A 17,079-nucleotide genomic window follows, 5' to 3' on the forward strand; every position below is an offset into this window, starting at 1 on the left:
TCCCTCTCCCTGTTTGCCTCCGTCAACATTTCTCTCTCCTCTCTCTCAATCTAACCCCAGCACAGTCTCCTCAGATGTCTGTCTAGCATGAGTCTGGTTCTGTCCGAGGTTTCTGCCTGCCATTAAAGGGAAGTTGTTCCTCTCCATCGTAACTTACTAAATGCTGCTTACTCGTGGTGGGTTAAGATGAGATCAGACTCCTTATCTTGTCTTGATGTTTGGGGTGTGGACCTGTTGATGCTTTTGAAAAGTGTCTTGATATATAACATTTGATAACAAAAGTATGTTAAAAAAACAAAAGGACAACAAAGTTGTTTTCCATCTTGCAAATCCAGTTGCCAGTCATAGGGAGGGAGCATCCACAAATATTTTCAGCCTTGCATCTCAGTTCAGAGCAATTGGTGCTGGTCCCAACACTCATGTTGAACTTCCAGATAGAGTCCATCAGAACCGTGCATCCTGGCACAAAGCATGTTGATAGCTTTACTACTTCTTGATGTCCTCATGCTTAGTGCTGGCAAATGTGCAGTGTAAGCTGGCTAAGACATCCGTGCAGGAGCAGAGACAGGCAGCATTTGTTTCTGTGAAAGTTTAAGAGACTTTCTTCTTCTGACTTTAATATGCAGACAATAAATTCTGAATGAGAGACAGAACCATCAAGATCCTTTGTTGGTCTGCTTTTGTAAACAAAAAAAAAAAAAAAAAGCCACAACGCATAATCACACCAGTTACATAACATTTATTTTGCATTGTGTTAATAATCATTGTCCGGGCTCAACAGTTTGTTTTTAATTATTCAATAAACATGGTTGCTGACATACCCCCTGAGTATTTTTGGACAGTTCTGCGCTGATCGATCACTGGCGGAGTTTTACCTTACTTACGCTAACAGACACGCATAGACGCGCCAACTGGTAGGTGTGCTTTAAGAGACATCGGGGAGGTAGGCGGACCTCGAGTGATTTCCGGGTCACGTGACGTATGCATCATCACAGCACTGGAAGCTACCCGGAAGTTCCCTATTGTCTCAACGGCCGTAAGTACAGTAATCGACGCGCACTTCGATGTAACCGGGGCTGGCCTTGGTTCTGAAACGGCGGCTGACAGGAGCCCAGAGTGCCGCCTCCCTGCAGCCCGACAGCCGAGTCAGTTGTGACTCTGAGCGGCCTGGTGAGGAGGGTAACGGCCTGCCGGAGCCGGGTTGGGGTGTACCGTGACGGGCTGCCGCAGGGTTCGGTGTGAGCGGGTTCAATCCCTAAGGGTGTCTCAGGATGTAGGCCGGTGATCCTGCAGGAGGGAGGTGAGAGGATAACGTGTTCGTTTTCGCTTTGTTTAAGGTCTAATGGGAATAAAACAGAGATATCTGTTATAATGTTCAAACGACCCTGTGGTGATGCACGGACCGATCAGACTGCCGTGCACATGCCCCGTTACTGTGCAGGCTGTTCGGTCATAGATGGAGCGGTGTAACGGTGTGATGGAGCTGCTGTAGGCCGGACTCTCTCCTTACCAGTCTGGGTTCCGAGCTATCGGAGTCTCTTTGGTTGCAGGAGGATGAATCTTTTGTCTCAGTTTAACTGAATTTGCTGCACCATCTCATGTCACAGCTGTGGGTGTGTGAGTGACATGGTGTCTCCTGTAGAGTACAAAAGCAGAGCAGCACGTTGGATCTGATCCCCTGTCTGTTAGTTGAAGATGAAGACTGTGTACCATCATCCCTGCACACCTGATGTGTGTGTCAAACCGTGGTTTCATGCAGAGCTGTCTAGATCTATTTAACACAGTACTAGTTCCCAAAAAACACCAATAAAAACACTTCAGGGGGTGTCAGACATGCTGATAATGTGATTTAAAGTGGCCAACACAATCAGGTCATCAGTCAGTCAATCTTCATTTGTTTTCTGTCTGTTGTCTTAAGAGAGAGATAGAGGAGGTAAACAAACAGAGCAGCAACAAAAACAACACTAGATAAAGCAGACTCAAGGTTTATGCCAGTAATATAGACAGACACATGAATGCTACATCATGAACAAAGTATGATAGCAGAGGGGTCAGTCCCACATGATCAACAAAAATGAGCATAACATGAAGAGGACTGAGAAAACAACTGTTGTAGTTAGAGTTGAGCAGCTATTAGCCGCATACTAACAAGTCTGGTAAAGGTGGTACAACTGAGACTGATGTTTATAGCTGCAGCAGCAGGTCAACAGCAGCAGGCCATCCACAGCAACAATCCAGAGAAGCCTACAAGACATGAGCTGAGCTAAGCCTGACCTGAGACAGCTCAAAGCTTCATCAAGAGGAACGTTATAAGTCCACTCTGAAAAGTAGAGAAAGTGTCTGCTTCCTGAATGAGGGATCTACAATTAATCTATGGTTAAATATCATCATCCTGGCTAATAATTGACTCAATTACCATTTAGTAAAGCACATGATTAATATTTACTATTAATGCTAGCAAAGTGTTGGACATTTGACATGTCTGAGCCCTAGCACAGCCAGTGAAAGTCTGACTAGTTGCCACTGTAATGCTCTACTACCTGGATGTAAATGAGCACAGGTGACAAACGTTATTTTGTGGTGTTGTGAGGTTTGTCATTATTGTGACTTATAAATTGGGGATAAAGGTGGTGTAGCTGACATACGACTCAGGTGTTTGGCCGCTTGACTGTGATTCCAGGTGTAACACATATATTGAACTTAATTTTTAAAACTTTCTGAGTCTTAGTCTAGAGTCTTATTTTTGGACTAATCAGTTATTTAGAGTTTACAACAGTGGTAATATGGATAAAAAGTATTAATGACATTATATAACAAAAATATACTTGCACAAGTACAAGTTTTGATAATATTTGACTTTTTCTTACCAGGATTATACAAATTATGTTGTTTTGTTTACAGAACAGTAACTTTTTTTTGAACCTATTAAGCACATTTCTTTAATTTTTAGGTTCTTAGATAATGTTGACATCCATCATGCCTTTGTAACGCATATCTATTTCCTGTTTCAGGAGAGCAGGTAGGATTCCTATACCTGTGGAGCCAACAAAGCAAAGGGAAAGATTTTTCTGTGCTTCATGTGCCGCTCAGCGTCTGCTGGACAAGATGAGTACAGACAGACCCAAAAGGAACATCATCAAGAAGAAATATGTAAGTGTTGTTTACTTCTCCTTTATCTAGTAGAACCTCACCACAAAGAGTACAGGTTGTTTTATTTTCAATCCATCATGAAGTGTAGCACTGCTTGTCTTCAATACACATATCCTTTTTTCTTTTTTAATATCTAATAGACATGTAACCATCAGACGATCATTTCTGGTGTGTGATGTGGTTTGTTTCTGTGTGGACTCTGCAGGACATCAGTGATGGGATGCCGTGGTGTGAGGAGCGTCTGGTCCGGAAGGTTTTGTTCCTCTCCCTCAGGGAATTCAGAGACACACACCGTGCCACCCACAAAAACTCACACATACACACATGTGCACACAAACGCACTCCTAAGAACTCACTATTACATGCCCCGCAAAAGACACAAACACCTCCGAACACTCAACAGAAACGACAGAGTGCGCACACGCCACAGCAGAAAGTCACACACAAGCAGACTAGCACACACACGCAGAAAAATCAGCAAGTTCCCAAACACCTGCAGCCTCATGAACACAACAACAAAGGGCAAAAAACTCAGCTGTCTCAGGATGCACACACACCAAAAACTGCAAACACACTGAAAAACGGGAACACACAGTCACACACCGAACAACAGCCACATGTTTCACAAAAGACTTCTGCATCAACCAGGACTCTACGCTCTCACACTACACAGACCGCTCCACCGCTGCCAAACTCCATAAAACACACACACAACACACAGCACAAACACACAGTGAGGACCACAGAGGTGCTGCTCAACAAACCTTCTCCGGCCCGCACGCTGAGGTCACAGACTCCCACAAACCTCAAAGGTCAGTACCATCATCGGGACAACTTCTCTCTGCTACACTGAGTGTTAAGCTAACAGCGTTCAGTACTTCCTGTACTCAAAGTCTACTACAAGTGTTCAACAGCTGTCCTCACATCTTGATAATGGAGGCGAGAGACACCCCTGACAAAAACATTTATTTTACTCCACACAACATGAGAGCAGCTGCTCTCCCTCAATCACTTTGTATGTTGGTGTGCTACGCAGATTTGCATTCATTGAAATAGAGTAAAATCAAGTAGAATGTACTTAATTAATCCCTCAAGTGAAATTCAGTGTCAGCAGTCTTGTAGACTATGGCTGTCCAGTATTGGTTTTTATTTCTTTCCCCTTTGTGCAGAGGTTTCTCCAGGTTCTCTGAATCTTTTACTGCTATTCTTTTCTGTCGAAGATGGAATCCACAAATTCTTTGTCTTCTAAGATCGGGGAACATTATTCTACATTTTTTTAACTATTTCAAACATTCTCTCACCAAGAGATGAATCTCTTCTTGTCTTTCCCCCTGAGAGAGTCAGACTCTCTGGAGTGTTGTTTTAGTACTCAGTCATTTTGCTGACCTTTTGAGAAGTAACCTCATTAGTTGGGAATTGTTCCTTTCTGTGTCTTCTTAGCATTACACAAGTTTCTCAGTGCTTAATTGTCTCTGCAGAGGACGCGGTAGACAAAGTGTCCTGTCTGTGTCTCTGTCCTCCACTCTCACTGAGCTACAAGATCAAGAGAACTGATTATTCAGTGACCAGAGTTTCTCAGGAGGATGATTTCTTGTCCTGAGCAAAGCCTACCCTGAGCAGGTCAGGTGTCAAAGTTAGCATAAGTCACCATGTTGATCCCCCCTGGTGAGAAGTGAAACATCTTTAGAGAAGTGAAAACTTGGGAGTTAACGCTGATGAACACCTTGAATCCTTTTTTAGCACAGGTTGAGTCGAAGGTGATGGCTCCTTTGTCAGTGTCATCTGCTGCGTTTTCAAGTGATATAAATCTGATTTCAGTGTAATACAGCCAATCAAGTGTAAACTTTTGACTGATCTCTTAAGGATCTGTGGTTAATGGCATCAGTCGGCGTCAGGCCCTCCTCCAAGCCAGTCCCACCTGGATTAGGTCCTTACAGACCAGACCAGGTCCTCCACAGCGCCGCCCTGCCAGCATCCACCCCGACAAAGAGGACCCTGCCAGCAAGAGGTCAGCAGATATGGGTTATATAGGAATCTATTGTTTATTTCATTGTTTGAAAAGTGATAAACTCACATTTCACTTGGTAAAACTTGAAATATTTGACAAAAATATCAAATTAGATCACAGCTAAAAGACTTCCTGTTTTTTTTCTCCCATTTATGAACTTAACTTGGTATGAACTTGATGAACTAGTAAACTATATTCTAAAAACCCTTAACACATGCGGATGTGTATTGGCAGACCAAGGCTTCAGGCTCAGAGGAAGTTTGCTCAGTCTCCTCCCAACTCCCCCGGACCCCCAGCGTTGTTGACAACACCACGGAGTAACCACACCCACAACCAGGCCCTCGGTACCTGTCTGACCCGACGTCGACCAAAGACGGAGGACTTCCTGTCTTTTCTGTGCTTAAGAGGTAAGGGAGTGGTGTGAGCTGGGCAGAACTCTGAGGTTTCTGAAGAGTTTGAATGAACTCCAGAAAAAGAGCTTCATTCTCTCCAGAAACAGACAACAGACAAGGATCACTCTGGGAAGTCTTTGAGTGTTGTCTCACATACATAATCAACTGAAGAAGGCTGTTTGGATCCGAAAAATGAAACTCATGAATTTCTCTTTTTTTTTCAAGTTATTGTGATAAAATGTTTGTCATATGTTTAGCATACACACACACCTACACTCACCAGCCACTTTATTAGGCACACCTGTCCAACTGCTCGTTAATGCAAATTTCTAATCAGCCTATCACATGGCAGCAACTCAATGCATTTAGTAATGTAGACATGGTCGAGACGATCTGCTGCTGTTCAAACTGAGCATCAAAATGGGGAAGAAAGGTGATTTAAGGGACCTTGAACCTGGCATGGTTGTTGGTCTGAGTATTTCAGAAACTGCTGATCTACTTGGATTTTAACCAACAACCATCTCTAGGGTTTACAGAGAATGGTCCCAAAAAGAGAAAATATCCAGTGAGCAGCAGTTCTGTGGGCCAAAATGCCTTGTTGATGCCAGAGGTCAGAGGAGAATGGACAGACTGGTTGGAGCTGATAGAAAGACAACAGTAACTCAAATAACCACTGGTTACAACCGAGGTCTGCAGAAGAGCATCTCTGAACACACAACACGTCCAACCTTGAGGCAGATGGGCTACAGCAGCAGAAGACCACACCAGGTGTAGGGCTGGACAATTAATTGGATTTTAACCGTGATTTCAATTTTGCCATCTGACAATCATAAAAACAATATAATCGAAGAAAAACAATTAATATGCCACACAGTGCAGATGTATGCAAGTTCCCTTTATGAGCACAGTGTACCCATCTTCTGATGGATACTTCCAGCAGGATAACGCTCCATGTCATAAAGCTGGAATCATCTCAGACTGGTTTCTTCAACATGACAATGAGTTCCCTGTACTCAAATGTCCTCCACAGTCCCCACATCTCAATCCACTAGAGCACCTTTGAGATGTGGTGGAACGGGAGATTCTCATCATGGATGTTCAGTCGACAAATCTGCAGCGACTGTGTGATGCTATCATGTCAATATGAACCAAACTCTCTGAAGAATGTTTCCAGTACCTTGTTGAATCTATGCCACCAAGGATTAAAGCAGTTCTGAAGGCAAAAGGGGGTCCAACCTGGTACTAGCAAGGTGTACCTTGTAAAGTGGCAGGTGAGTGTATATTGTCACATCAGTCAAAATTTATTACTTCTCTCCACTTTCACCTCAGGTTCAGCAGCACTTCCCAGCAACATGGCTTTCTTGGCCAATGAACAAACGAAGGAACGAGCCAATACCCAGCATCCTACTTCCTCTCTTTCCACCAATCACAGGACTTCAGCTCAGGGAAAGAACATAAGGCTTTTCAGCAGAACACCAGGTACATCAGCTGACTTTAGGTCTTTACTTTAATCCAGTGACATAGAAAGTGAGACAGAGTCATTCCTCTCTGTTTCCACTGAGTCTGAGCCTGTCCTGTCCGCCCACAGTTCAGAGAGTCTCCCCGTCTCTGAGAGGGAGCGGACGTCCTGCAGTAGTCAGCTCCTTCTGCCCTCTAACTGCCCGTGCAGAGAGGAGGAGGGAGAGGGAGAGGAGGGAAGAGGAGCAGCAGAGGAGAAGAAGTAAGGGAGTGGAGGAGGATAGGAAGGTTGGAGCAGGGAGGCACCTCTTGAGACATCGCCAGCTCCCCCTACAGGTCAGGAGGAACAACAAGGTAGGCTTTACCTTTTATATCCCTCTCCATCTCAACACTGTCTGTTTGTATTCTCAGCATTACAGCCAAAAACACAACAAACAAACAATGAAGTTTTGGGCCCCCAGAATGGTTGAATTTCAAGCCTGGATGCCTTTTTTAAACAGAGTACTTCCTAAATGAAGTGTTTCCTCTGAACCATCATTCATAAAATTATTCACTTTGGGATCTCTGTCTTTATTTTTAAATTTCATTCAGCAGCTCCCTCTGAACAGCCTACATGTTGGTAGATAACACAGAGGGACCGAGTGACATCACCATCCCTCTTCTCTGCTCTCTTTCTAACTGTGTCAAACAGAAAACAAATCGTTTCTGTTTAATGGGTGCTAAGATGACCCAACAGCCTTCACTATGTGCAAACTTGTAAATGAAAATTTACATTGGGGCTGAGTATTGGCCAGAACCTCACAATACGCTATCACAATATCACAATATTGTGATACATTGCAATATTCTAAACAGTTAACTATTTGATTGAAAACAAATTTTCTATTTTATTGTGTTTAAAATCATAAAAAGTCAAATGCAGTGTTTCATAAAAACACTTAACTTGAAAACATAACGCGAGTCAAGTTTGTCACTTAAACTACTGTGACATTAAACTAATGTTGCAAAGAAATTATTGGGAGAAATATGTGGTCAGTTGGTGAAACTGATAAATGTCACTCAGTGTAATCAGTGTTACTCATAAACATTCTAATATTGCACAAAACATGACTATGATTATTATTTTATCAGTCTACTACAATTTAAAAATTCAACTTAAATGATTCTAAACAAACTGACCCAAAAATAGAGAGAAAACCTTGATGTTTGTGTGTTAAAACCCACATCATCAAGTTCAGGAATAAAATATTTTAAATCAAAATCTTTTTATTGAAATTTTCACAGAACAAAATAATTGCACAGTCCAAAAGTATTAGAGAGAGAGGTAGCACAGAAATACTTAAATCGTGCATTTTACTGTATAACAAAGAAGAAAAACAAAACAAAAACAAACAAACAAACACACACACCCCCCACCCACCCCCCCACCACCACTGCCAGTGAGCCTAATAGAAAAACATTGACATAAGTCTGTCAAGCATACCTGAGTAGATAGATGGAGAACTGCAGATTACATTAAGCAGGGTTAGAAAAGGGAAAGAAAAATTAATAAGTACGCAATCACAAAAATTGCATCAAATGGAATGAAATGCGTTTAAAAAAGGGTCCCACATATCATCAAAGCTTCTTGTTGAGAGTTTAAGAACACACCTGATTCTTTCTAGCTTAAGGCAGGACATCACATCCGCCATCCACTGTGAATGAGTGGGTGGGCCAGGGTCCCTCCACTTCAGTAGGATAGCCCGTCGAGCAAGAAGTAAAGCAAAGGATATTGAGTGACGTCTGTGAGCGGGTAGATGGAGACCTGAATCAATAAAGCCAAATAAAGCAGCCAGGGGGTCAGCCTCCAGGTTGATGTTGAAAATCTGAGACAGTGTGTTAAAAACTTCTGTCCAGTATTTATTAATAAGGGGGCAGAGCCAGAACATATGAATGAGGGATGCCTCAGTGTAGTGGCATCTATCACAAAGAGGGCTAACGTCTGGATAGATACGCGACAGTCTGGCCTTGGAGAGATGAGTTCTATGTACAACTTTAAATTGAATAAGGCAATGGCGAGCACAAAGAGAGGTTGAATTTACTAATTTAAGGATTGAAGACCAAGTATCCACCGACAAAGATAAATTTAGATCTTCCTCCCAAGCGTCCTTCAGTTTATTGGTGGAAGTGAGCTTCAAATCCTGCATCTTATCATAGAGAATCGAAATAAGTTTTTTCCTAAAAGGGTTAGAAGATAGGACAGTGTCAAGGAAGTTTTCTTCAGGTAGTCGAAGTAGGTTAGGAGATTGAGAAAGAATAAAATGTCGAACTTGTAAGTATCTGTAAAAATGTGATTTAGGGAGGTCAAATTTTCCACTTAATTTGTCGAATGAAGCCAAGTTGTTGTCAATGAAAAGGTCTTTAAAGCGAACAATCCCCTTTTGGTGCCAAACTTTGAATGTAGGGTCAAAGATAGAGGGCAAAAATGAGTGATTTGGAATTAGAGGGCTGAGGAGAGAGAAGTCAGTCAGGTCAAAATGTTTCCTAAATTGAACCCAAATTCTTATTGAATGTCTGACCACGGGATTCCTAATAGAGTCGGGTGTTAGGAGCGGCAGTTTGGAACCAAGAAGTGAAAGGGTGGAAACGTTGTTGTCTGAATATGATTCCATGGTCACCCAGTCTGGAGGAATAAAATATTTTGAATAAACTTTGAGATTATATTTATTATACAGTTTATGGGCAACATACAGTGGAGTAGCTCTTTAGTGCCATCTACCACATTGGAGGTGCGTATTGTACTCCCAACTCACCTAAAATATGAATTTTTATTTTAACAAAAATATTGATATTAAGAGTTGAAATATCCGTATTTTATAACAGGCCAAAGTATTGGGTTATATTGCCATATCAATATTTTTGCACACCTCTAGTTTACACACATGCAGCAATCTGACTAAGGTCGTAGCTTGGTGGTAAAGCCACAGCAGGGATTCTAGTCTTGACTGTGCATACATGCAGAAAAGAGAATCTACGTCTGGCTGAGTATGTCTCACTCAGCTTCAATTGGTGATGCTGGATCCTTTTTTGTGGAGCAAAGCTGCTTGCCTATCAAACTAGCTCGGTTCAAGACGAGAAAGCAGCATTGTGAAAACATTGGCAGAGATTGATGCAGCTGTAGCTCTTTTTTTATGTAAGTATGTGCCATGGTGTGTGTTTGTTGTGTTGGAGCAATGGACTGTATGAGCGCAGCAAACCTATGTATCATGGTCATCTGCTTCCTCCTCTGGCTGAATACAGAGCCAGCGAACCTCATGGGGCATGAACCTCATGTGGCGCGACTTAGACTGCTCGGCCATCTGCGCCCCTAGATGGACTGAGTCAAAGGAATTAATAAGATTAAAAAAATAACTTTTATTTTTTAATATTCATTTTTGTTAAAACAAAACAAAAGGTTGCAGCTTCACTTTCTTACTTCTTGATCAAAGTTTATCTTTGCAAACCCAAGAATCAGATTTGGACTCAGTATCAGCAGATATTAAATATCAAAAAATCAAATCTGTATCAGGGGCAAAAAATGCTGATTGGGGCATGATTGGAATGGACTGAAGCACACGGCTCTGACAGCTTTAAAATATTGAAAACTGTTGGTTTGAGTTGGAGCACCACTTGGGGAAACCTCAAAAGATACCAGCTGACGTCAGGTCTTTCTGTTGCAGGTGGATGTGGCACCTGGGCTCTCTGAGCGAAGAACCTCTCATGTCAGGTCAGTCCCTCCCTCCAAGTCTAGCACAGTGGTTCGCAGCAAGGGATCCACCAGACCCCTCAAAAGGCCCAGTAGTACCTGCAAACCAAAAGGCCACCCACTCAGCAGACCCAAGGAAACCAACAACAAACGCCTCTCCAGGCAACCAAGCAACCAAGAGCTGCCTCCTAATCACCACCTTCCTCTTCACCGCCGAACAGTCTCTGACTGCTGCAGCAAACCCAAGACCCCCAGCAGTCTCCAGAACTCAGGGAGAAATCCAAGCAGGTCTCCAGCTCACATACCATTGACCAATGGCTCAGTCAGCAGACAGCTAAGGGAGAACCCTGGGTCCCTGAGGGTTTCCAGAAGGAAGAGAGGCCTCCCACCAGATACCAGCCCGACCCCTCTTCATCCTCAGGGCACCCCCTCATCAAGGAAGAGCAGGACACAGCAATACAATCATGTAGATGTCCCACTGGAGAGCGTAGAGGTCTTACGGAGGGAGGCTGGCTGTGATAACGTGAATGGAGTGGAGGATGTGAGCCATGATGAGGAACTTGGAAAACAAAGACTTGGCTGTGAGATGAGAGTAGACACCAGTACTCATACTCCTGAAGACCAGCAGGTAAAGGGTAACGATGGAAAGTTGGAAAGCATCAGTTCTCTGGAGCCCTCAGGAGAAAGAGCTGACAGTACAAACTGTGACTCGAGCCCGGTCAGTGAGGTCATACGCAGACAGGTCAGAGAGAAGAGGGTCCCGAGAAACCAGCCTGCTGCATCCACACCCTCCAAACCAATCACCAGGACTACTGACCCCAGAGCCAGAGCTGCTACTGCTAGGACTACTGTTACTAAAGCTGCTATCAACTCAGTGACTTCTACTCAACCAGACCCACCAGCCACTAATTCTGCCAAGCACACCGCTAAGGGTACTAACAAGGGTACCAGCAAAGACATTACCAAGTGTACTTCACCAGCAAGCAGGTACTCTACCCATCACTCCAAAGGTGCTGCAAAAGACTCTTCCAAGGACACCACAGGGGATTCAACCAAGGACAGTTCTAGCACTTCCAAGGGCTCCACAAAGGGCCTTACTGAGACCAAGTCCACTACCTCAGCCATCAAGACCAGGACCAGCCCTAGAATCCTCCAGAAGCGCTAGAATTACCTTTTAATTTAGGACACTTTGCAAAACACTTCAAACTGCGTGCTGCTGATCTTAAGGAACATGTGATGACAGTTGTTGGGATAAAAACTGATGTCTTGATCAATCAGATGGGAGGGAGGTGGAAATGTTTGCAGGTAAGCAGTTGATATGGAGGAAAGGAGTAATGCACTGATTGAACTGCAAGAAAAGAAACCATCGACTTTTACTGGATGATAATTGTGCTTTTTGTTGAACACTATGAAATGATAAACCCCATAAATGTTTGCTGCTGTGCCCTGTAACTCAACAACTTGCAGCTCAAAGACAGAAAGGTTTGTTGAGAGTGTTCATCACTTATCTAAATAACAGATGGCTATTCATGGTTTAGGGAAGTAGCTTGTTGCTCCTTTTGGCTTTCTGCACAATGAGCTCTGAGGTAAAGGTTTGGTTTCTGTCTAGTCTAAATAGTCAGAGCAGTGTCAATGAGTCAGGTTTGACCAAATGTTTCCTCTTGCAGTAAAGAAGCCAATATGGAGATAAATCCACTGATTTAAATGCAGTTCAGTCACAAAGCTGGTTCTAATGGAAGTTAGTTTGGCCTTTTTTCATCTCTATGAAAATGTTTCTCAAAAAGCAAAGATCACATCCTCAATGTAGAGTTTGGTTGCCATCTTACACAACTTTTCAAAGTCTGAACTCTTCAGTTGATAGAAGCAGTGAGTTGAGCATTAAAGTAGGAAGTTTGGGCAGAATACCTTTCATCTCTTTTCTGTTTGACTGCTAGCTTTCTCTGATTTTTGAAGCAGTTGCCTGTTTTACCTATTAGATTTGGGAAAGTTTAGGTGTGTCCAGTTGAAGACCAGTGAATTGCCCATTAGCCCAGTTGGGTTTAGATGTTTTCCAGCGTTGATAGTGCGAGTAGTTTTGACCCAAATGGTTTGAGGAAGCTTTGTTTTTTGGAAAAGAGTCATTGTAGAGAGCACAGGAGGTTAAATGCATCGGCTGAAATACAATCCAAGAACTGACCTGCTCACTGGATGTTTATTCAGCTGAATTGCATCAATACAAAACTGTCCCTCAGTGAGCTAAGACAACAATCTCTTCCCAAGCATTAGGTGCCCTCTCATACATGTTTTAATGTTGAAGCTTCCAGTTGATTGAAGCAATGAGCCGGGCATTAAAACATGAAGTTAATCAAGAATATCTCTAATCTCAAATTTGTACAATCTAATCCACAAACCCTGAAGTTACCTGTTGTTTCATTGGCTCCATGGCCAGTGTGTTCAGAGTTTGTGTTGCAGGACAGACAGATATGAGCATCCTTGAGTTTTTAAAGGGTGCAGATAGAAGGTGGAATTGGCGTGTAATCCTTGGGCCTGTTAGCTGTCACTTGATGTTTCATCTCATGTTAAATCTCAGTACAAGACCTCTTCTCATTGGCCCTCATCTGTCAACAGTGTATTGATGTCTCTGATCTGTTTTCTCACTCCTGAAGTTGTTGTTAATCAGAATCAGAATCAGAATCAGAATCGCCTTTATTCGCCAAGTATTTTCAAGAATACAATGAATTTGACACGGTTTAAATCTAAACTGTGACCAGCAGGGGGAAGTAGAAGTCCCTGCAGTCTGCCATCAGTTATCAGAATTTCACCTGTTTACATCAGAAGTGTTTACAAACTGTGAAGCCACATCACTTAGAGCTCCCCCTGGTGACCCAACCTGCCTCCTCCATGTCAACAGGTGGGGCATGGGTCAAACTGTAAAACCCAACCACAGCTTAGTAAGAGTGTTTGACAAACATGGTTTTTGGTTCTTGTCACACTGATTTATGTTTATCTTTCTGACAAAGTTCAGTTTAGATGAGTGATTTGATTTTTAAAGAGATGGTTGATTGACAGCTCTGTTGGCCAATGAGGTTTCTGAGGGATTTGGCTCGTCTCATCTCACAATAAGAGGAGTAAAGACACATAATGTCTGTTCAGTATACAGTCAGTGGGTTGTAGAAGCTTGAAATATATGCCCCTGTACCGGTTTATAGTTGTCAGATAGCAGCTTGGATGGGGATGCAGTGACAGTGTGCTGTTCTTGACATTTTTCAAGAGTTTGATTTTAAATGGAGTGAGATTAATGGGCTCAGCATGCTGACAGATTTTAGAGGCTTTCCTGCTGAATCAGTAACAGCAGAAAGATGTTCTGCTGTAATAAACAAATTAATGTTTGGTGCTGCTCAGATTAAGGAGCAGATTACTGCAGTTTGCTGTTAGAGTGAAATGAATGTGAGCATTGTTTTGGGATAAATCTGAGGCACTTGAGCTGAGCTGAAATGTCCAGTCCTTCCATCCAGAATCAGTCAACAGCTTTGTGACACGAATGCGAGTGTGTTGAAGGATATGTGGCATGTTTATACCAGAGTCTGTCTGGATGACAGATGTATACAGTAAAGGAAAATGTAAGTTAACACATAGTGGGACTTTGGCTATCATGTTGTCTGATAAGTGGCTGTATAAGTATTGCTGAAATGTTTGAAGGTTTTAGGAGTACATCAGGTGCTATCAGGTGCTATTAGCTCACTAATGAAGTGATTTCTGGGATGGTTGAGTAGAAAAGTGTTAAAACTTTATGTCTGTATCAAATAAAGTGAAACTGCACATTTCCTCACAGTAAAGCCTCTATGTCAAGGATATGGAACCCCAAAAGAGTCATAATTAAATAAATAAAAACAGCATTTTGAAATAAATACCATCTTGATAAATAACTGACAAATATGTAATATGGCCATTAGTTTGTGAAATAAGGCAATATTATTATGAAATATGTTTTTTTATTGTTTAATATTTAATTATCATAATTAAATATTTCATAATGATCATTTTAACAATTTCATACTTTTTAAAATAATACATTTTTATTCATTTTTCAAAACTCATAAAATAAAAAACTTTTTTACAAGGTATTTTTTTTATTTTTTAATGTCCTTTTCCACGATGACCTTTTTATTTCATAACGTTTTTCATCAGAACAATTTGGTCTGTCAATAAAAGCTAGAGGGTGGGACCTCTGCTGGATCCTTTAAGATCAATTAGTTTGAGAGCAGTCTAGCTGCAGACCTCCACTCTCAGCTGCTTAAGGGGCAACTCTGTACCTTACTTCTCTCCTGCAGCCAATCACTGAACTGGCTCCGCCTTCTGTGCTTTGATTGACAGACCAAGTTGTTCTGATGAAAAACATTATGAAATAAAAAGGCCATTGTGGAAAAGGACACTATGAGGTAAAAAGGGATGTTATTATCATTTTTTTTTTTTAAAGCTTGGAAAATGAATAAAAAGTCATTATTTTTAAAAGTAAGAAATTGTTCAAATAATGATTGTGAAATATTAAATTATAACAATTTGATATTAAAGAATAATAAAACGTATTTCATAATAGAATTGCCTTATTTCACTATTTAATGACCACATTTCATGTTTGTCAGTTATTTATCAAAATGTTATTTATTCCAAAATGTTGTTTTATTTATTTAATTATAAATCTTTTGGGGTTCCATACAAGGATTGCTAAGAGATTTTGATGTTGGGAGTTAAAAAAACATTGCAGTATTCACTTCATATTTGTGCACATGGGGGCTTTATCTGAGAAACTGTCAAAAGAATTTGTAAATGAGTTATTTATACTCTGTCCATACTTCTGTTACTGTGTCATTCAGATCACTGTGTTGATTTATGGCCTGCATAGTATGAAGAAAGGCATGAATCAGTTAAGCATTAAAAATATGAATTAGCTGATAATTCCAGCTGAGGGCCGGTGCCATCTCACAATTAATTACACAATGGTTGTGTAACTACATAGCTAAACGGGTGTCTCTAAATAATGTTTTGTATGGTTCCCTCTTTGCATGGTTCAGATTGAACCTGCATTTATGGATGCAGTGAAATAATATTCACAGAAAACTGTTTTATTTAAGTGATTTTGAGTCCATGCAGAGATTTCCACTACAGAGCCATGTCTGTTGTTGATGCAGTGCTGCCTGAAGGCCCAAAGGTTTTGTTCCTTGTCCCTTTCACACAGAGATTTCTCCAGATTCTCTGAAACTTTTAAAAACACAAGGAACATTATTCTTTTTCGCTTAGAGAATGTTGAACCTCTTGGGAAGCAGTCTTGAAAACAGTCCTGTACTTTGTAGGGCCTTTGGTTAACAGATTAAAGAAGGAACAACTTTTCTTAGTTATCGGTTGTTTCTAGCTGTTTCTACTGCAGGTCATTTCCTGGATTCAGATCTTCTGACACTATTTTTAATCTTAGCATCCCCGCTAAGGGGTAGAGCACTTCTAACAGTAAGGACTTCACTTCAAACACTGAACATTTCTCTACAGAACTGAGTATCTGAGGCTCCTTATTTCAGGATAGCAGTCTATTAGACAAACTTCAGGTGACTAAAATGCTGGAAGTTTGAAGGAACTTTTCAGTTCATTTGAAAGGGGGTTCTGAGATGTAAGGTTTTGGGTAAGGTACTTTGAAATGTTACTTTATTTATTTTTAAACATTTTTTTTACGTTTATGTTGAACTGTGAATAAAAAAAGCTTCATTAATTCTTTGACCTTTTTTAAGAAACCTTCCTTTTTTTCTCTAGGATTTTCCTACTTACCCAGTTACCCAGTCCGTAGTTTTGCTGCAAACACAAAGTTTGAGACTGTCCTCCATAAACTATCTGAGGTTTTAACGCAGGGATCTCAAACTTGTGCCATGGAGGGCCAAGAAGCTGCAGGTTTTCTTTCCAACCAAAAACTCCATCAGCTGATTTCACTGATTACCTCACCGTCAAGCAGAGAGCAGGGACTAATCAGTGAAATCAGCTGGTGAAGATTTTGGTTGGAAAGAAAACCTGCAGCCTCTTGGCCCTCCATGGCACGAGTTTGACATCCCTGTTTTAACGTTTTCTTCTTGTTTTTTGAACAGCCACCTCTGATCTTGGTGATAGTATTTTGAGGCCAGAGCATAGAAATATATTCATGCCTTTTTTCATAACTGTGAATTCATGTTGTTTAACTAACACACTTTAAAGTGTTGTTTGAATGGTTATTAACCAGTTGTTTAGTTTTCTGTCCATTCGTTTCTGTCATTATGTGTTTCTGACTTTTGGTACAAACTCTTCCGGCCCTGTTGAGGGGACATGATTTATCCTGAGCACAGGAGAAGACA

At 41.5% G+C, this 17,079-nt stretch overlaps 1 protein-coding gene and 1 long non-coding RNA gene across 2 annotated transcripts; one reads left to right on the top strand and one right to left on the bottom strand.

The window, feature by feature from the left end:
- Positions 1-690: 690 nt before the first annotated feature.
- Positions 691-1,681, bottom strand: LOC141800942 (uncharacterized). Its single transcript, XR_012599358.1, has 2 exons — positions 1,511-1,681; positions 691-1,287 (listed from the first exon to the last, which is right to left on the bottom strand). It is a non-coding gene; the product is annotated as an uncharacterized LOC141800942 (long non-coding RNA).
- LOC141800940 (uncharacterized) lies at positions 1,162-16,651 on the top strand. The gene is made up of 8 exons (XM_074683806.1): positions 1,162-1,300; positions 3,012-3,150; positions 3,356-3,962; positions 5,014-5,158; positions 5,393-5,565; positions 6,880-7,029; positions 7,139-7,362; positions 10,707-16,651. Exons 2-8 carry the CDS (start codon positions 3,106-3,108, stop codon positions 11,895-11,897), a joined length of 2,535 nt encoding a protein of 844 aa, XP_074539907.1. The 5' UTR covers positions 1,162-1,300; positions 3,012-3,105; the 3' UTR covers positions 11,898-16,651.
- The last annotated feature ends 428 nt before the right edge of the window (positions 16,652-17,079 follow it).

This window comes from Halichoeres trimaculatus, unplaced genomic scaffold (genome assembly GCF_033239565.1).
Source record: "Halichoeres trimaculatus isolate MK-OKI-2021-1 unplaced genomic scaffold, fHalTri1.1 fHalTri1_scaffold_12, whole genome shotgun sequence".
Lineage (NCBI taxonomy): Eukaryota > Metazoa > Chordata > Actinopteri > Labriformes > Labridae > Halichoeres > Halichoeres trimaculatus.